Source organism: Lycium ferocissimum, chromosome 4, assembly GCF_029784015.1.
Source record: "Lycium ferocissimum isolate CSIRO_LF1 chromosome 4, AGI_CSIRO_Lferr_CH_V1, whole genome shotgun sequence".
Lineage (NCBI taxonomy): Eukaryota > Viridiplantae > Streptophyta > Magnoliopsida > Solanales > Solanaceae > Lycium > Lycium ferocissimum.
Window position 1 is genome coordinate 47,260,148 of NC_081345.1, and position 20,846 is coordinate 47,280,993.

General features: G+C 35.5%; 2 protein-coding genes across 2 annotated transcripts in view; both read right to left on the reverse strand.

The window, feature by feature from the left end:
• Positions 1 to 8,231: 8,231 nt before the first annotated feature.
• Positions 8,232 to 10,407, reverse strand: LOC132054793 (transcription factor bHLH162-like). The gene is made up of 2 exons (XM_059446765.1): positions 9,939 to 10,407; positions 8,232 to 8,446 (listed from the first exon to the last, which is right to left on the reverse strand). The coding sequence occupies exons 1-2, from the start codon at positions 10,284 to 10,286 to the stop codon at positions 8,306 to 8,308; spliced, it is 489 nt and encodes a 162-aa protein (XP_059302748.1). The 5' UTR covers positions 10,287 to 10,407; the 3' UTR covers positions 8,232 to 8,305.
• Positions 10,408 to 16,905: 6,498 nt separating this feature from the next.
• LOC132054122 (transcription factor bHLH162-like) overlaps positions 16,906 to 20,846 on the reverse strand; it is a 7,226-nt gene continuing 3,285 nt past the window's right edge. The window contains exon 3 of the mRNA XM_059446184.1: positions 16,906 to 17,159. Coding sequence (XP_059302167.1) covers positions 16,906 to 17,159 — 254 coding nt within the window. The remainder of the gene's footprint in view (positions 17,160 to 20,846) is intronic.

Consider the following 20,846-nt stretch of genomic DNA (forward strand, 5'->3'; position numbering starts at 1 on the left):
ATTGTCTGGATGAAATATTGAGTATTAAAGACTGATAATAATGTTAGTTTAGTTTTTGGTTAAAGCAAATGAGTTAAAATTAGTTGAGAATTGTAAAGAAAAGTAATTTTCGTCCAAAAGTGGAAGGAGTCAATTTTCCCTTTTGGTGAAACATGTTTTTTGGAAAATATTATCTGGTGATTTGACTTATTTTCGGAGAACATTTTTGCGGAAAATATTTTCGATTATACCAAACGTACCCCAATAATTCATGTGTATCTTTGACTAGGGGTGTACAAAGTAAACCGATAAACGCCCAAACCGATAAACCGAGAAAAAAATCCGACTAGTTGTTTGATTTGACTTGGTTTGGTGTTGGAAAAAAAACCGGACCATAATTGGTTTGGTTTGGTTTTAGCTAAAAAAAGTCAAATAGAACCAAACCAACCCGACATTATATGTATTCAATTTTTAAAATATTTTGTACATAAAAATATTTATTTGTAATGTAATTTATAAATATTTCTTAATTTTTTTCATAGTTTTTCATCTATTATCATATTATTCAAGCTTGAACTTAGGATTTTGAATGTGAATAAGTTTTATATCCTATAGATGTTAGTAACTCATATAAAGTCCAAACCAAAACCAACTCAACACTAATACTAACAAAGAATTTCAATTTACCCATAGAAATGACAATAATGTTGGATATCTATTCTTTAGTTTTGCATAATTGGTTTAGAAAGTGAAAATCTGAACTTAAGTTTTTTTTTTCTTGTCATGTAATTTATTTTTATTAGCCGTACTTATTTTAGCATGACTTAGTATTTTTAGATTATGGTCATTTTCTTTATGGCTTATTAATTAGCAATATTTATTTTAACCGATTTTATTATCTTTTGTTGAATATTTTAATACAATGTCACACTCTTCTCACATTTTGTGTTATTTTCTTATGAAACACCTTAATTACATAGTTGTATCTTACTAGGACTAAAGAAATATTTGACGTAAAAGTTATATGTTTTGTATCAAGATTATTAGGAAAAAAAAAACCCGAATAACTAGAAAACGAATAACGAGAAAAGCACGAGGTTGAAAAACTTCGAATTTTATTGGTTTGGTTTGGTGTATAAATTTAAAACCAGACACAATTGGTTTAGTTTGGTATTTAAGAAAGTAAGACAACCAGTCTATATCTGCCCCTAATATTGACATTAGTTTCATGAGAAATCTGCAGCATAGAGTTCCCATTGACTGAAAAACTGGCATACACAACTTCAACACCTTCCTCGTGGAGTAACCGAATGATGTTATAAAAAGTGGCTAAATTGTTAAGACTAGTTACTAAAACCACGACCATGTTGGGGCGCATTTCATGGACTTGGATCTGAGGGATTGACTTGGTACTTGGGTTGGGCTCATTAGTTGAATTGAATGATTTGGGCCTTTGTCTACTACTACTCATCTTTAATTCTTCCAAGTACATCTTGTTCTTCTCTAATTTCATTTCTAAGCTTTTTATGTACTTCTCTGCAGCATCTATTTGATCAGGCAATGCCATTGTTTCCTGCACATTCAATACAAATGATGTATTAATTAAGATCCTATTGCATGTGATTAGACTACTAGTGATTTCTTTCCAGCCATCTATTCAAGATCTGGTGGATATAGGTATATTCGGTATTTGTCTTTGATAGGAGGTAACATGTAATCTGTAAAGTTATTCGAGGTCCGCCCAACTTTTCTCCAAGTGTTTCTCTGTAACTTTATTTTCTGCCCTATTTCAAGATATGAAAAGAATATTGCAAATGATCAAGAACTACTTTAGTTCCCACAATTCCAATAATTTATTATAAACTCCTTTTATAGACTCCCCAAGGCCACTGTTTTCTCTTGGGGTCAACAAGAAAAGATGAAGAAAAAAGAGTCAGTGACGTTACTTATCAGCACGTCATAATTGTCATTTCTCATTCTCCAGTCAGTAAAATAAGAATTTATATTACTTATGATAATTTAGATTATTTTTTTTGCGTTATAATATTAGGTTAATTGCTTAAAGTATATATTTAAATACTTAATACTTATAATTATATATAACGACATAATCATATAAATATATTTTTTATATCAATAATACATAAAGTTTAAAAATAATTGCGACAATGTGAAACAGTGAAAGGATCAATAATGTCTGGTCGGTTTATGAGTTAAATTCAATGTACCAACAGACATCATTTCACTTGGGAGTGGACCGTTGAAACAGGTGGGTTTGTTTGAGTACTTACTAGGATGCTTCATATATTCTCTGTTACAACTTGGAAGAAATTTTTCAACAAATTTTCATCTATTAATTCATCAAGGACATAATATGTCTAAAGGAACGTACATCATCATTCACAATCCAACTTGAAAATATTTCGTCCCAATAAAGTTCGTCAAACAAAAAAATTGCAAACTTAGCTAAGTTATGAGTGACCATATTACACCTTCTAGGAATATGGAAAAACACAACTCGATCGAGACATGAAGTCATGTTCCAAATATCTTCACAAGCTACATCCATGTCTAAGTAGCGTCACATTTTCTTCAAAATATCCACAACACCTTTCGCATCGAGAAGACATAAATTTTCTCCATCCATGTTGTCTCTAGCTAGTTCCACAACTTTCTAATTGCAGGCAACTTGACAATCATAGACTTCACTGTTGTATCGGGGATCCACGGGCATGGAGCAAAACACCCTTGCTATCTAGAGCAACGCAACACCAATGCTTCCTTCTTTGAACTAACTTGTAACCTTGCTGCGTCAACAAATAAACAAATCCCATCTTGAAGACTTTCATTGACATTCATAATTCTCTTGTAAATGGCCATTTGAGGGTCAACATGCGTCATTTCAAAAACTTATTATACTCAAATAAAGTTTTTGCCGCCATGTACGGAGGATCAATTAATTCATTATTAAAACACTGACCATTCTAGACTTTCATATATGGCACATTATTATGAGTCAAATTCGAACACTAGCGAATTAAAATATTTTTTTGCCATAGTAATCTTATCATTCCACTACAAAGAAAAATCGGTAATGTTATCGAATCATTCAATTAATAGGGCTCATTTTCCAAATTATTTGAAATCGGGACATTAAAAAGCATGTGTTCCATATTTTCATCTTCTAATCACATCTCTTACAAACACTAACTTTGATGCATTCATTTTCTAATAATATTGTTAACGGTAAAGTATTAAGCACACCTTCTTAAAAAATGTTTTTGTTTATTTTTAATATTCATTGCCATAGAAAATTCCAAAAAGCTTTAGGAAAAGTATGACTCTTTGGATTGTGCAAGATTACCACTAGTATTCCCTTGCTTAAATTTGTTGCAAGGTGATAACTTAGATCTAACCTACATAAACACTAATTTAGTATAATGCTAAATTAATTCATCTCTAGAACTTAGGTAGATAGACGAATAGTCAAAATAAGATTTGCATCATCCAAACAAAAAGATCTATTCAAATCATTCATCTTCCAAGTACGGGATTCTGCATTAATAAGATCCACACACTTTTAAATCCAAATTATCGAAACAATAGTTCTACGAGTTTAAAGCCAATGGCATTAGGAATCTAGGGGTCTTTCCAAACATAAACTTTCTCACCGATTGCAACTCTCCATCGTAACCTTTTTTCTAATAATTCGCGACCCCAAACTATACTTTTCCAAATCAAGATCGAAGAAGTTGTCGTAGCATTTAAGAAAGAAACATTTGGAAAATAATTGTTCTTCAGAATTCGTGACAAAAGTAAATCTGGATGAAGAAAAATTCTCCAAGCCATCTTTGCCAACATAGCTTTATTAAACGCCTTAATATCTCTAAAGCCTAACCCTTAGTCGAGCTTTAGGTTCACACGATTTCTCTACCTCTCAAAATAAATCTTGTTTTCCCCTTACCTTGACACCACCTTTGAAGTTTGAAAGTATGGAAGTTATTTCATACATAAGCCCTCGGAAGTTGAAAACAAGATAAGCATAAGTAGGTACCGCGGTTACCTCTTTTTCTAGACTAAAAAAAGTTCCTTTCCATCCTTTAATTTTTGCTCGCACCGTATCCTTAATAAAATCTAGCATTTTCTTTTTAGACCTTCACATTATCAACTAAAAGAAGCCAATGCACATACCCATTTGATTTTCTTGGTTGTGCCCCAATATATGTAAATATTTTCCTTCTCGCCTCTAAAATGTTTTTGCTAAAATAAATAGCTGATTTCTCTACTTTAATCAAGCCCGACAGATCATTCATATATACCTAATATGTCAACAACAATCCTAGACTTTGACTATCGAAGAGAAAATTAAGAAATCATCGAGAAAAAGTAGATGTGAAACACTAGGTCCGTTTTTGTTTAACCTTAAGCACATCACCCGACCTAGGTATGGATCTTCCAAAGCGCCTAGATTTAGTTCCTTGAGTTCATCAACAGTCGATTGTACGTCATATTCTAGTTGAGGGGGAGCCTCTTGGACCTCATCATCCATAACATCAAGGCATGTGGTTTTTTCCACTGTTATGTGATAGGATGTTTGCACGGAGTTTAGATCTTCCCTTGACTTTCTATGACTTGCGATGTCCTCTTCTTGTTCTTCTTTGTTTCTCTATGAAACTGGTTGGTGAAAACAATAGTACTTCTTTTCACCTTTAACGAACCATCTGTGGTGATCGATAAGAAAATATTTCTCTTCATACGTGATGGGAAAGAACTATGAATATCTTTGTTATCAACCCTTTTATAAAAACCTCGCTTTTCATGCTCCAACAATATTTTTCTAACGATGACTTAAGCTTGTGGATCCCACCAATGAAAAACAAAGGTTTTTAAGTGGTGACATCTCCTTCAATTGTTGGGCTTCACTCTCGCCCTTGCAACTCAACCTTTCAAATACGAGACGCAAGATGTTGATCTTTATGCGGTCAAGCTCGAAGTTATTTTGTTGTATTTTTCTTGTCCTCAACTTCCTTTGTCTTTTCCACCGAGGTGTGGTGTGATGAAACTATTTCACGTCCCTTTGTAGATGAAATTCGAAGAGGCTCCACCAAGCTGAATCCTAACCTAAACTTCGGAGTGGCGACATAATGCCCTTGCTTTCTCAACCTCATTTGGGACTCTATAAGCCCATGTATCTTTTCATCAATGACTTTATCTTTGAGCTCTCTTAGTCTTGCTGGATTAGAGATGTCGTAACCTGATTTTTCAAACATTGTGATGACCTTTGGATCAAAGTGCCCTTTTATCTTATCAACTTGGGGATTGCCTTTAGAAGGCTCAAAAGTGACCAACGGGATTTGTCCAACTGGGATAGTTATATTCTCTTTCAAATCTTGGAATGCTTTGTGACTCGTATCTTTCTTTAGAGGGTGAACTTGATGAGTACATTCCTCTAGCAAGGGTTGTCCCTCCTTTTGATGCTCACATGGAACGTAGCGAAAAGCTGGATGCTCCTTTTCAATCTTTGTTTGTATGTCTTCTTTAGATGATGATAGCTTAACAAAGACTTCTTTAGTTCTCTTCTTAGGCATCTTGACAATGGCCTATTGAACTTCATTTTCTTCTTTTGAATCAATGTTTGCTGGGTCAGTTAGTGCTGGTTTTTCCGTATTTGATTTACAAGAATCTAAGTAGAATTTTGCATCGATAAAGTATGACTCAGTCTCGGTGAAAGGCTTGATGTCTGCATCAATTTTGACTGCTTCACCATCTTTCATATACTTCAGACATTGATGCAAAGTAGACAGCACTGCTCCATTTTCATGAATCCATAGTCGTCCAAGCAGGAAGTTGTATGATGTTTCGGTATATATAACATGAATCAAAGTGTTTGATTTCATGTTACCAATGGAGAATCTCACGCCAATCATACCTATGGCTTGTTCTACGATTGAAACCTTGGATAGTTAGGTTACTTTTGGACAATTCATCAACAAGAGATTCGATCATTTTTAGCACCATCTTTGGCACGATGTTAATGTCGAACCATCATCGACTAGTATGGTTGAGATGTTGATCTCGAATAGCATCCACACGAACAAAACGTATGCGGCTTGCACTTCAAGCAAGTCTTCGTGAAGGCACCGCAAAGAAATACGGGGCGACTTTTTCATTAGCATGATGTTCTGCTCCATTGTTGGATTTTGCTTGCCTTCACTTTCCTTTATTTCTAACCTCGTACTGTAAACTACATCACGACCATTTGCCGCCGGAAGGAATTTTGAAATAATTCATGTAACATAATAGGCTTTCGACCTCTCGTAACAGGAGTAGCATTAACCTTCTTCACTACGAAGTTTGGCGTTCCTTGGTGGTTGCATTTGATTCACATCACTTCTTATTTCTCTTGGCTTAGGAATTCGTAGCCTTAGGACTGCTTGACGTCTTTGTTTCTTATGAGTAACTAGAGTCCAACCACTATTTTCATTATCTTAGGTGGTTTTCTATCTCTAGTGAACCTTTAAGAGTTTTCCCTGGAAAATTGACTTCCCGCATGCGTGAACTCCCGAATTGCAAGAAGACGGTGCTTGACATAGTACGTGCCTCGAGCACTTCTTTTGCTTGGGTACAACGGTAGCATGGTTTGACTCGGTTGTTTCATCCATTTCTATGATGATTTTTCTGTTCACTTACTATCATCAATATTTTCTCCTTCAAGACGAAGCGTTTTTACGTCGGATGCCAATGACGCGATGAAACTTGCGGTATTTGGGATCGCCAACTTTATTGATTTCCTCAGGCCTCTTTGATTCAGGAAGATTAATGACTTTCTTAGCTAGCAATTCATCAAGGATCATGGGTACTTCTGAATCTGGAAAGGGGTAAACCTTTGCCTCTAACTCGCGGGTCGGACGACGTTTCTCTTCCTTTGGATATTGACTTGGGGCATCCTCCTCTTTCTTTTTTTGCTTGGTTGTGGCCTTTACAGAAGTCGCTTTCACTGCCATGGATTCTTTAATTTGGCTACTTGTGATGGTACCTTTCTTGAACTTCTTCTTTTCTTTTGTCAGATCAATAAAAGGAGATACATTTCCATGACTTGCGATGCTCAACTCCATGTCATACGCTCATATTGCAAGTTCGTCAAAGGTTTGTGGTTTTATTCCTTGTGGAATGTACAGAAGGCCCCAGTTCATTCCTTGAATACGCATTTCCACAACAGATATTTCGAAAAGGCGATCTTTGCAGTCCAAACTCAATGCTCTCTAACGATTAATGTAATCCACCACAGGCTTGTCCTTTCTTTACTTAGTTCCAGTCAACTCTATCATGCTTACGGCTCGACGAGTAATGTAAAAACTATTGAGCAAGTCCTTCTTGAGTTGCTCCTAACTATCAACGGACTCGTGTTCTAGGTTAATGTACCAGTCGAATGCAATCCCTTTCAGCGAACGAACAAACTGTTTTACCAAAAGGTCACTATGTGTTCCAGCATTGCTACAAGTTTCAACAAAGTGGGCGATGTGCTGCCTCGGGTTACCTTTGCCATCAAATTGTTGCAGCTTTGGTATTGGTAGTTTGCTGGCATAGGTAGATAATCAATCTTTTTAGTATAAGGCTTGGAGTAATACAATGAACTTTGTGGTGCTCCACCGTATTAAGCCCTGATGTTGTTTGTTATCATGTCTTGCAACTGTTGGACGGATAACACTGCAACTGAAGCGGATTATTGTTTTTCCTTTTTAAAATCATAATTTATTTATTTTTTTGGCTAAAAAAATCATAATTATAAAACCTTTTTTTAAAAACATTTTTAAGATAGGAATTTTATCTGTGTATTTTCTTACTTTTTTTTATATATGTTAGAAAATTTAGGAATACTCTGATCTTTTTAACATGTAGATTAATTTGCTAATGATATCTTGCATCTTTATGAAAGTTGCGGAGATAAGGATGTTGTGTTGGATGTGTGACCACACGAGGAGAGATAAGATTAGAAATGAAGATATTTGAGACAAGGTGGGAGTGACATCGGTGGAGGACAAGATGCGGGAAGCGAGGCTGAGATGATTCGGGCATGTGAAGAGGAGATGCTTGCGGTGCCCCAGTGCGGAGGTGTGAGAGGTTGGCTATGGATGGCTTTAGGAGAGCTAGAGGTAGGCCCAAGAAATCTTGGGGAGGGGTGATAAGACAGGACATGGTGCAGTTTCAGCTTACTGAGGACATGACCCTAAATAGGAGCTTGGAAAGAATTTCTTAAACATTCTGCATATAACTATAAAAGTTTGGATTTTGACTTGGTATTGGTAATAACTCTAATCATCAAATCCTAACAGTTCAGACTCAAGTATATAGTCCATAAATGTAATTGGGATTCGATATCATTGCCATGAGATGATACATAAATCAACTCCTTAAGCTTATCACTCAGAGTTGTAGTTTTAGATTCCACTGTTGAACTTCTGTTGATCTACACACAAAAACAAAAAAAGTAACAAATTGTCATGCTTTTTTACTCATTATACAAAAGAATTGCTTGTTCACATCCATTGTTTGAGGTTATCTTTCGTACTGAATCCTTAATTTTACACTTGGGATGTGATATGACGAAGGTCAAATTCCAAAATTTATTTCTCGAAAATGACATATGTTTGGGAAAAATGTCTTCCGGTGTTTGGTTGAAGAGGGAAAATATTTTTCGGAAAAAAAAAACATTTACTAAGATTGATCATAATATTAGCCAACGTGATTATGCGGATGAAATATTGAGTATTAAAGGCGATAATAATGTTAGTTTAGTTTTTGGTTAAAGCAAATGAGTTAAAATTAGTTGAGAATTGTAAAGAAAAGTAATTTTCGTCCAAAAGTGGAAGGAGTCAATTTTCCCTTTTGGTGAAACATGTTTTTTCTGGAAAATATTATCTGGTGATTTGACTTATTTTTCGGAGAACATTTTGCGGAAAATATTTTCGATTATACCAAACGTACCCCAATAATTCATGTATACTGACTAGGGGTGTACAAAGTAAACCGATAAACCGCACCAAACCGATAAACCGAGAAAAAAACCCGACTAGTGGTTTGATTTGACTTGGTTTGGTGTTGGAAAAAAAAAACCCGACCATAATTGGTTTGGTTTGGTTTTAGCTAAAAAAAGTCAAACCGAACCAAACCAACCCGACATTATATGTATTCAATTTTTAAAATATTTTGTACATAAAAATATTTATTTGTAATGTAATTTATAAATATTTCTTAATTTTTTTCATAGTTTTTCATCTATTATCATATTATTCAAGCTTGAACTTAGGATTTTTGAATGTGAATAAGTTTTATATCCTATAGATGTTAGTAACTCATATAAAGTCCTAAAACCAAAACCAACTCAACACTAATACTAACAAAAGAATTTCAATTTACCCATAGAAATGACAATAATGTTGGATATCTATTCTTTAGTTTTGCATAATTGGTTTAGAAAGTGAAAATACAGAACTTAAGTTTTTTTTTTTTTCTTGTCATGTAATTAATACTTATTAGCCGTACTTATTTTAGCATGACTTAGTATTTTTAGATTATGGTCATTTTCTTTATGGCTTATTAATTAGCAATATTTATTTTAACCGATTTTATTATCTTTTGTTGAATATTTTAATACAATGTCACACTCTTCTCACATTTTGTGTTATTTTCTTATGAAACACCTTAATTACATAGTTGTATCTTACTAGGACTAAAGAAATATTTGACGTAAAAGTTATATGTTTTGTATCAAGATTATTCCGGAAAAAAAAAACCCGAATAACTCGAGAAAACCGAATAACCCGAGAAAACCTGAGGTTGAAAAACTCGAATTTTATTGGTTTGGTTTGGTGTATAAATTTAAAACCCGACACAATTGGTTTAGTTTGGTATTTAAGAAATCCGAACCAACCCGGTCTATGTACACCCCTAATATTGACATTAGTTTCATGAGAAATCTGCAGCATAGAGTTCCCATTGACTGAAAAACTGGCATACACAACTTCAACACCTTCCTCGTGGAGTAACCGAATGATGTTATAAAAAGTGGCTAAATTGTTAAGACTAGTTACTAAAACCACGACCATGTTGGGGCGCATTTCATGGACTTGGATCTGAGGGATTGACTTGGTACTTGGGTTGGGCTCATTAGTTGAATTGAATGATTTGGGCCTTTGTCTACTACTACTCATCTTTAATTCTTCCAAGTACATCTTGTTCTTCTCTAATTTCATTTCTAAGCTTTTTATGTACTTCTCTGCAGCATCTATTTGATCAGGCAATGCCATTGTTTCCTGCACATTCAATACAAATGATGTATTAATTAAGATCCTATTGCATGTGATTAGACTACTAGTGATTTCTTTCCAGCCATCTATTCAAGATCTGGTGGATATAGGTATATTCGGTATTTGTCTTTGATAGGAGGTAATTGTAATGTAAAGTTATTCGAGGTCCGCCCAACTTTTCTCCAAGTGTTTCTCTGTAACTTTATTTTCTGCCCTATTTCAAGATATGAAAAGAATATTGCAAATGATCAAGAACTACTTTAGTTCCCACAATTCAATAATTTATTATAAACTCCTTTTATAGACTCCCCAAGGCCACTGTTTTCTCTTGGGGTCAACAAGAAGATGAAGAAAAAAAGAGTCAGTGACGTTACTTATCAGCACGTCATAATTGTCATTTCTCATTCTCCAGTCAGTAAAATAAGAATTTATATTACTTATGATAATTTAGATTATTTTTTTGCGTTATAATATTAGGTTAATTGCTTAAAGTATATATTTAAATACTTAATACTTATAATTATATATAACGACATAATCATATAAATATATTTTTATATCAATAATACATAAAGTTTAAAAATAATTGCGACAATGTGAAACAGTGAAAGGATCAATAATGTCTGGTCGGTTTATGAGTTAAATTCAATGTACCAACCAGACATCATTTCACTTGGGAGTGGACCGTTGAAACAGGTGGGTTTGTTTGAGTACTTACTAGGATGCTTCATATATTCTCTGTTACAACTTGGAAGAAATTTTTCAACAAATTTTCATCTATTAATTCATCAAGGACATAATATGTCTAAAGGAACGTACATCATCATTCACAATCCAACTTGAAAATATTTCGTCCCAATAAAGTTCGTCAAACAAAAAATTGCAAACTTAGCTAAGTTATGAGTGACCATATTACACCTTCTAGGAATATGGAAAAACACAACTCGATCGAGACATGAAGTCATGTTCCAAATATCTTCACAAGCTACATCCATGTCCTAAGTAGCCGTCACATTTTCTTCAAAATATCCACAACACCTTTCGCATCAGAGAAGACATAAATTTTTCTCCATCCATGTTGTACCGCTAGTTCCACAGCTTTTCTAATTGCAAACGCTTCAGCAATCATAGACTTCCCAGCGAACTGTATCGGGGATCCACGGGCATGGAGCAAAACACCCTTGCTATCTAGAGCAACAACACCAATGCTAGCCTTCTTTGAACTAACTTGTAACCCTGCATCAACAAATAAACAAATCCCATCTTCGGGCACTGTTCATTGACATTCATAATTCTCTTGTAAATGGCCATTTGAGGAGTCAACATGCGTCATTTCAAGAAACTTATTATACTCAAATAAAGTTTTTGCCGCCATGTCTGGAGGATCAGTTAATTCATTATTAAAACACCAGCCATTCCTAGACTTTCATATATGGCACATTATTATGACCGTCAAATTCAGAACACTAGCAGAATTAAAATATTTTTTTGCCATAGTAATCTTATCATTCCACTACAAAGAAAAATCAGTAATGTTATCAAGATCATTCCAATTAATAGGGCTCATTTTCCAAATTATTTGAGAATCAGGACATTAAAAAGCATGTGTTCCATATTTTCATCTTCTAATCCACATCTCTTACAAACACTAACCTGATGCATTCATTTTCTAATAATATTGTTAACCGGTAAAGTATTAAGCACGCACCTTCTTAAAAAATGTTTTTGTTTATTTTTAATATTCATTGCCCATAGAAAATTCCAAAAAGCTTTAGGAAAAGTATGACTACTGGATTGTGCAAGATTACCACTAGTATTCCCTTGCTTGCTTAAATTTGTTGCAAGGTGATAACCCGATCTAACCTCATAAACACCTAATTTAGTATAATGCTAAATTAATTCATCTCTAGAACTTGCAGTAGATAGACGAATAGTCAAAATAGCATTTGCATCATCCAAACAAAAGAGTCTATTCAAATCATTCATCTTCCAAGTCTGGGATTCTGCATTAATAAGATCACACACTTTTAAATCCAAATTATCAGAAGCAATAGTTCTACGAGGTTTAAAGCCAGTGGCATTAGGAATCTAGGGGTCTTTCCAAACATAAACTTTCTCACCAGTTGCAACTCTCCATCGTAACCTTTTTTCTAATAATTCGCGACCCCAAACTATACTTTTCCAAATCCAAGATGCCGAAGAAGTTGTCGTAGCATTTAAGAAAGAAACATTTGGAAAATAATTGTTCTTCAGAATTCGTGACAAAAGTAAATCTGGATGAAGAAAAATTCTCCAAGCCATCTTTGCCAACATAGCTTTATTAAACGCCTTAATATCTCTAAAGCCTAACCCCCGTCGAGCTTTAGGTTCACACAGTTTCTCCTACCTCTCAAAATAAATCTTGTTTTCCCCCTTACCTTGACACCACCAGAAGTTTGAAAGTATGGAAGTTATTTCCTTACATAAGCCCTCAGGAAGTTGAAAACAAGATAAGCATAAGTAGGTACCGCGGTTACCTCTTTTCCAGCTAGACTCAAAAAAGTTCCTTTCCATCCTTTAATTTTTGCTCGCACCGTATCCTTAATAAAATCTAGCATTTTCTTTTTAGACCTTCCTATCACTGCCGGTAAGCCAATGTACATACCCATTTGATTTTCTTGGTTGTGCCCCAATATAGCAGAAATATTTTCCTTCTCCGCCTCTAAAATGTTTTTGCTAAAATAAATAGCTGATTTCTCTACTTTAATCAACTGACCCGATCATTCATATACCTAATATGTCAACAACAATCCTAGACTTTGACTATCAGCCGAAGAGAAAATTAAGAAATCATCAGAAAAAGTAGATGTGAAACACTAGGTCCATTTTTGTTTAACCTTAACTGTCACACCCCGACCTAGGTATGGATCTTCCAAAGCGCCTAGATTTAGTTCCTTGAGTTCATCAACAGTCGATTGTACGTCATATTCTAGTTGAGGGGGAGCCTCTTGGACCTCATCATCCATAACATCAAGGCATGTGGTTTTTTCCACTGTTATGTGATAGGATGTTTGCACGGAGTTTAGATCTTCCCCTTGACTTTCTATGACTTCTGTGATGTCCTCTTCTTGTTCCTTCTTTGTTTCTCTATGAAACTGGTTGGTGAAAACAATAGTACTTCTTTTCACCTTTAACGAACCATCTGTGGTGATCGATAAGAAAATATTTCTCTTCATACGTGATGGGAAAGAACTATGAATATCTTTGTTATCAACCCTTTTATAAAAACCTCGCTTTTCATGCTCCAACAATATTTTTTCTAACGATGACTTCCTTGTGGATCCCACCAATGAAAAACAAAGGTTTTTAAGCTGGTGACATCTCCCTTCAATTGTTCAGCGGCTTCACTCTCACCCTTGCAACTCAACCTTTCAAATACAGAGACGCAAGATGTTGATCTTCTTATGCGGTCAAACACTGAAGTTCGCTGTTGTATTTTCTTGTCCTCAACTTCCTTTGTCTTTTCCACCGAGGTGTGGTGTGATGAAACTATTTCACGTCCCTTTGTAGATGAAATTCGAAGAGGCTCCACCAAGCTGAATCCTAACCTAAACTTCGGAGTGGCGACATAATGCCCTTGCTTTCTCAACCTCATTTGGGACTCTATAAGCCCATGTATCTTTTCATCAATGACTTTATCTTTGAGCTCTCTTAGTCTTCTTTGGATTAGAGATGTCGTAACCTGATTTTTCAAACATTGTGATGACCTTTGGATCAAAGTGCCCTTTTATCTTATCAACTTGGGGATTGCCTTTAGAAGGCTCAAAAGTGACCAACGGGATTTGTCCAACTGGGATAGTTATATTCTCTTTCAAATCTTGGAATGCTTTGTGACTCGTATCTTTCTTTAGAGGTGAACTTGATGAGTACATTCCTACAGCGGGTTGTCCCTCTTTTGATGCTCACATGGAACGTAGCGAAAAGCTGGATGCTCCTTTTCAATCTTTGTTTGTATGTCTTCTTTAGATGATGATAGCTTAACAAAGACTTCTTTAGTTCTCTTCTTAGGCATCTTGACAATGGCCTATTGAACTTCATTTTCTTCTTTTGAATCAATGTTTGCTGAGTAGGATTAGTCTTTGGTTTTAAATATTTGATTTACAAGAATCTAAGTAGAATTTTGCATCGATAAAGTATGACTCGGTCTCGGTGAAAGGCTTGATGTCTGCATCAATTTTATTTCAACACCATCTTTCATATACTTCGTACATTGATGCAAAGTAGACAAAGACTTTGCTCCATTTTCATGAATCCATAGTCGTCCAAGCAGGAAGTTGTATGATGTTTCGGTATATATAACATGAATCAAAGTGTTTGATTTCATGTTACCAATGGAGAATCCTACGCGAATCATACCTATGGCTTGTTCTCCCCCCTGATTGAAACCTTGGATAGTTAGGTTACTTTTGGACAATTCATCAACAGAGATTCCGATCATTTTTAGCACCATCTTTGGCATGATGTTAATTCTTTGAACCATCATCGACTAGTATGTGGTTGAGATGTTGATCTCGAATAGCATCCACAATGAACAAAGGCCTGTTATGCGGCTTAGACCCCAACAACAAGTCTTCGTCTGTGAAGGCAATTGCAGCAAAACATGGGGCGACTTTTTCATTAGCATGATGTTCCTGCTCCATTGTTGGATTTTGCTTGCCTTCACTTTCCTTTATTTCTTCTGTGCTAGAAACTACATGCGTCGCACCAATTTGGCCGCCTTGAAGGAATTTTGCAGGAAATAATTCATGTAACATAATAGGCTTTCTGACCTTCTGTAACAAGGTAGCATTAACCTTCTTTCTACTACGAGATTTGGCGTTCCTTGGTGGTTGCATTTGATTCACATCACTTCTTATTTCTCTTGGCTTAGGAATTCGTAGCCTTGAATTTGCAGACGTCTTTGTTTCTTATGAGTAACTAGAGTCCAACCACTATTTTCATTATCTTAGGTGGTTTTCTATCTCTAGTGAACCTTTAAGAGTTTTCCCTGGAAAATTGACTTCAACAGGCGTGAAACTCCCGAATTGCAAGAAGACGGTGCTTGACATAGTCTGTGGCCTCGAGCACTTCTTTTGCTTGGGTACAACAGTAGCATGGTTTGACTCAGTTGTTTCATCCATTTCTATGATGATTTTCTGTTCACTTACTATCATCAATATTTTCTCCTTCAAGACGAAGCGTTTTTCTGTCGGATGGCCAATGACGCGATGAAACTTGCAGTATTTGGGATCGCCAACTTTATTGATTTCCTCAGGCCTCTTTGATTCAGGAAGATTAATGACTTTCTTAGCTAGCAATTCATCAAGGATCATGGGTACTTCTGAATCTGGAAAGGGGTAAACCTTTGCCTCTAACTCCTTCAGGGTCGGACGACGTTTCTCTTCCTTTGGATATTGACTTGGGGCATCCTCCTCTTTCTTTTTTTGCTTGGTTGTGGCCTTTACAGAAGTCGCTTTCACTGCCATGGATTCTTTAATTTGGCTACTTGTGATGGTACCTTTCTTGAACTTCTTCTTTTCTTTTGTCAGATCAATAAAAGGAGATACATTTCCATGACTTGCGATGCTCAACTCCATGTCATACGCTCATATTGCAAGTTCGTCAAAGGTTTGTGGTTTTATTCCTTGTGGAATGTACAGAAGGCCCCAGTTCATTCCTTGAATACGCATTTCCACAATGAGATATTTCGAAAAGGCGATCTTTGCGGTCAAACTCAATGCTCTCTAACGATTAATGTAATCACGCGACGCTTGTCCTTTCTTTACTTAGTTCGATCAACTCTATCATCTTACGGCTCGACGAGTAATGTAAAAACTATTGAGCAAGTCCTTCTTGAGTTGCTCCCCTAACTATCAACGGACTCGTGTTCTAGGTTAATGTACAGGTACGAATGCAATCCCTTTCGGTGAACAACAAGCTGTTTTACCAAAAGGTCACTATGTGTTCCGGCATTGCTACAAGTTTCAACAAAGTGGGCGATGTCTTTGCCTCGGATTACCTTTGCCATCAAATTGTTGCGACTTTGGTATTGGTAGTTCTTTGGCATAGGTAGATAATCAATCTTTTTAGTATAAGGCTTGGAGTAATACAATGAACTTTGTGGTGCTCCACCGTATTAAGCCCTGATGTTGTTTGTTATCATGTCTTGCCTTGTTGGACGGATAACACTGCAACTGAAGCGGATTATTGTTTTTCCTTTTGAAAATTGGACTTGGCAAGTGATTCCTTAACGTCCTTGTTGTGTTGAGTGAAACCAGGCGGACATGTAATGGGGATGCTCTGCAGGTGCAAATGCTTCTAACTTGTTCATAAGTTGAGCGATTTGAAGATCTTTATCGTTAACAGACTTCTTCAAGATTTCAATAGTTTGCTCTATCATTGAGAGCTTCTCATCCATATCCATTGTATTAGCCATTAGGGCATTGACCTTCGTTGAAATTGCAGAATCCGTTGAATCCTCAGATTCACCAAAGTTGCAGCCAGTTTGAGAAAGTTCGTCAAACAACATAGATGCAAGGTTTCCCCCAAGGGTTGCGATTATGGATGTCATTTGAGATTTGCTCCTTTTCGCCATCTCCAACTAGGTGAAGTATTCGGACCCATGCAAACCGCTTGTCTTAAACTTGCATTGAGTAATTGGGCCAACATAACTGAGATTAGCAGATGCGGCAACAATAGCGTTTTTGCATGGAACGTCGTTCAAATTTCTGAAGGCCATTGCAGTAGTTGAATTTGCAGTTTTGATTTGCAAAAGAAAGAGATGAAGAGCATAACTGGTCCCCTTTGGTCGTGCCAAAATTTGTTCGCAATAAATTTTCAAGTGCCGAAAATTAACTGCAATAAAAAATAAAAGAAAAAATATAATTTTATATATGAATCTTGTGAGTACAATTCTGTTGTTCTCTTGATTCTTCTCTCCTAAACTTCTCCGTGATTGGAGGGCCTTCAGTAGCGTATTTCTCGAATTGCAGGATGATTTGGATCCCCTAGAGATGTATTTCGATCCCTGGAATGTGGAACAGTACTTCATCATTTGGTTGATCTTCGGGAAGAACTCTGTTGAACACTCCAAAACTATGTAGTCGATGTTGCTGCTTTCTCCAATGCTTGCTGAATGTCCCCAGAAAGTTGTGTAAACCCCCTATTTATAGTTGTAGGAAGTAGGCAACCCAAGTTTAGATGGACTCTTTTGCCTCATTCTGATTGGTTGATGTAAATCATCAAGGTTATCACAATGCTATGTGATAAGGTTGCTTGTGATTGGCCAAGACATGTCATTTTGGATACTTGACGATTTTTGATTGGTTCTTGTATTTGTCCAGGATTGGCACATCATTTGAGCACATGGCATCGTTTTTTTGGTCTTGAATTTGACTGGGAGGCCATGTCACTTGACACTTGACATGAGTTTGGAGCCTCAAGATGAAATGGACCTTGGGCTTGAATTTAATTAAATGGACTTATTCAATTGTGCAGTCCGAACTAATTTTTCAGCCCAAATTATCATGGATTTAATGCAAATTTTATATGAATTTAACATAATCAAATTTATGTGTCTATAGTGACACATTCCATTAGACAACCAACAACAGTTTGGTTAAAACTCATTCTTAAGAGCATTTCCTTAACAAAAATCAATTCGACTCTATCATAGGCTTTAGACATATCAAGCTTCATAGCCATGAATTTCTCTATTCATCTTCTTTAATTTTTTTAGCAAATGCATAAATTCATGAGCTAACACAACATTATCAGTAATTTGCCTATTACCTACAAAGGCAGACTGATTTGGAGATATAATAATAGGTAGAACCTCCTTCATTCTAGCAACTAATACTTTGGCAATAATTTTGTAAGCAGTGGAGTGGGTTGGTTTTTAGCTTTTGCCTTTCAATTGGGCTAGTCTTTAATTTCTGCCTTCCAAATTCTAATTTATATCGGTAATTTGCATGATTGTCCTTATTCGGTGGTGGTCTTTAATTTTTTTCCTTTGCCTAAAATACCCCGAGGTTCTGGGTACGAACACCGGCTCAGTAAAAAAAAAAAAAAATCGCAAGCGTAATTACGTAGCAAAATTAAGCCTATTCGCCTAACTTTTGTAGAATTCCAACAGAGTAAAAAAAAAATTTGCCTTGCAAAATTTCGCAAGGCAAATTCTGCCTTATAAGTTCTGCTTTATAAGGCAGAATTTTCGCGAAGCCTTACCTTGCGATTTTTTTTTTTTCTTGAGCGGAGATGAACCCCGATTCTTGGAGGTATTTTTCGGTTTTTTTTAAGCTAAGGACAAAAATTAAAGACCAGCAATTTGAGGGGCAAAAATTAATGGCTAGCGCTTTGAAGGGCAATCCGTGCAAAAAAATGAAAATTATATAGCAGGACATAAATTTTTTAATGTCACAGGGCATAACTTATGCCAAGTTATTTGCCTTGAGGGGTAAAAATTAAAGACCATAACAAAAATAAGGCAAACGTGCAAATGACCCTACAAGTGTCCGATTTTTGTTTTGTCAAATGGTGCATCTCTTTCTTTTGTCTTTTTTATTCTCCTTTTTGAAGGAGACTTTTTTTCTTTTTTAATTTGGGAAGGAGATAATGGAGGAGCCGAAGTTTTCACTAAAAAATGACCCTACAAGTGTCCGATTTTTGTTTTGTCAAATGGTGCATCTCTTTCTTTTGTCTTTTTTTTTTTAATTCTTCTTGAAGAAGACTTTTTTTCTTTTTTAATTTGCGAAGGAGACAATGAAGGAACAATAATGGAGGAGCCGAAATTTTCACCAAAAAAACTCAAAATATAAACAAGTGAATATACAAAAATCAAAGGAATTCAGGATTCACTAATAATTTGACCTTTTATATAATGCAATATTTTGATGAAAGAGGTTCGAATGAAAATCCCTTCTGATAAACCTTGCTACGTCCATGAGAGCAAGTATAAGCAATATCAAACAATGGAGATTGCAAATTAATCTTTCGGCAAGGAGCTAAATTAAATCAGCTGATATTGTAGAATTATATTAATCCCTGAGCCATCACGAGGAACATTTTAAATAATTAGGAATCTACATTCAATTATTATTGTTTTAGTAAGTTTCAAAAGTCACCTTTGTTGTACAACCAGCTTCTAACGTGAAAGAACTTTAAAAAACCTATGCCTACCGTTCGAAAATGATTGATGGATATCACATGAGAATTATAATCCTTTTGTAGTAGTACACAGTGGAAAAGCAGTGCCAATTTCGGCTGAATTATTAAGAATTCAAGAAAACCCTACCCCTAATAGTCCAAGTCCATATATTCATTTACTTGGCAACAACGACAATTGACTTATTACAAATGAATTTGATGGAAAATAAAGATACAAACATTACATTTGCGTTTTGGACAAGGACACATAACATAGGGAGTTTCCTAGGAAAATTCTGCATAAAGCGAAACGACCTAATCATTATTCTTTTGGTCTCAATTTATGTGATATTATTTGATTGAATACGAAGTCAACAAAATCAAATCCGTTAATACTTGTAATTCTAAAGAACCTTAATTAATATTTGTGTGATTATAAATTATTTTAAATTACTTTGTAAAATAAAAAAAAAGTAACATTGTTTTTGAAATATATTACCCAAAAAAAATGTGCCACATAAACTAAAAACATAATGAGAATTTTTGAGTTATGAATTCAATTAAGTCTAATGATGTTGGTACTTCTCAAGTCGTTCAGCAAGTGCTCCCATCTCCCCCTACAGTTTAGCATTTTTGTTTATCTCATCCTTCCATATTTATGTTATTCATTGCGTGTCACGGTTATTAGTCTCAACTAATTTATTATGAAAAAAAAAAAGAATAACATATATTCCATGTTATGAGGAATTTCAGTAGCTCAATTGATTGACTACTTGAACTTTCACTTTGTTGGTGAGGGTTCGATTCCTATCTTGTAATTCCTGCTCCCATTTCCCTTTTTCCTACCCCAATTTTTTTTTTTTTTTTTTAAATGTGGATTGTCTTCCTCCCACCCTAAACATTCCACGCACCCCACCCCACCCCCACCTCTATACTTGCCCCCCCCCCCCCCTCCCCCCTCATTCCCCAACACCCTCGGCCCCCAACTCACCCCCAACCATCATCCCCCCACCAACCTACCCCATCTTTACTTTCATAGCATTTGCCTAAACTATTGCTCGTGGATCGTTATTTTTCGTTTACTTACCAAACATCATAAATAAGTAACAAGCACTACAAGAAAGTATGGAATTTGCAACAAAATTTGTTGTTGCAATATATTCAATATTGTTGCCAAAAGTACTTTTAGTAAGAAAAAAAAGTTGTTGCATGTTGTTCTTATAAATGCTGTTGCGAAAAGTTTATACAACAACAAAAAATATTGTTGCCAAAAGCTAACTTTCGTAACAAAAAAATTCATTGCCATAAATCGAGATCTTGTTGGTAAAAGTGGCTTCTTGTGGCTTATGCAAATATTTAGCAACAAAAAATATTGTTGCCAAAAATTAATTTTTTTCC

What these genes read in the sequence shown, in the direction of transcription:
- LOC132054793 (XM_059446765.1), bottom strand. Translation starts at nt 10,286, where the DNA reads ATGGCATTGCCTGATCAAATAGATGCTGCAGAGAAGTACATAAAAAGC. An exon ending in AGATTTCTCATGAAACTAAT is followed by an intron (nt 8,447 to 9,938) that starts GTCAATATTAGG and finishes TTTTGTGTGTAG; the next exon opens with ATCAACAGAAGTTCAACAGT.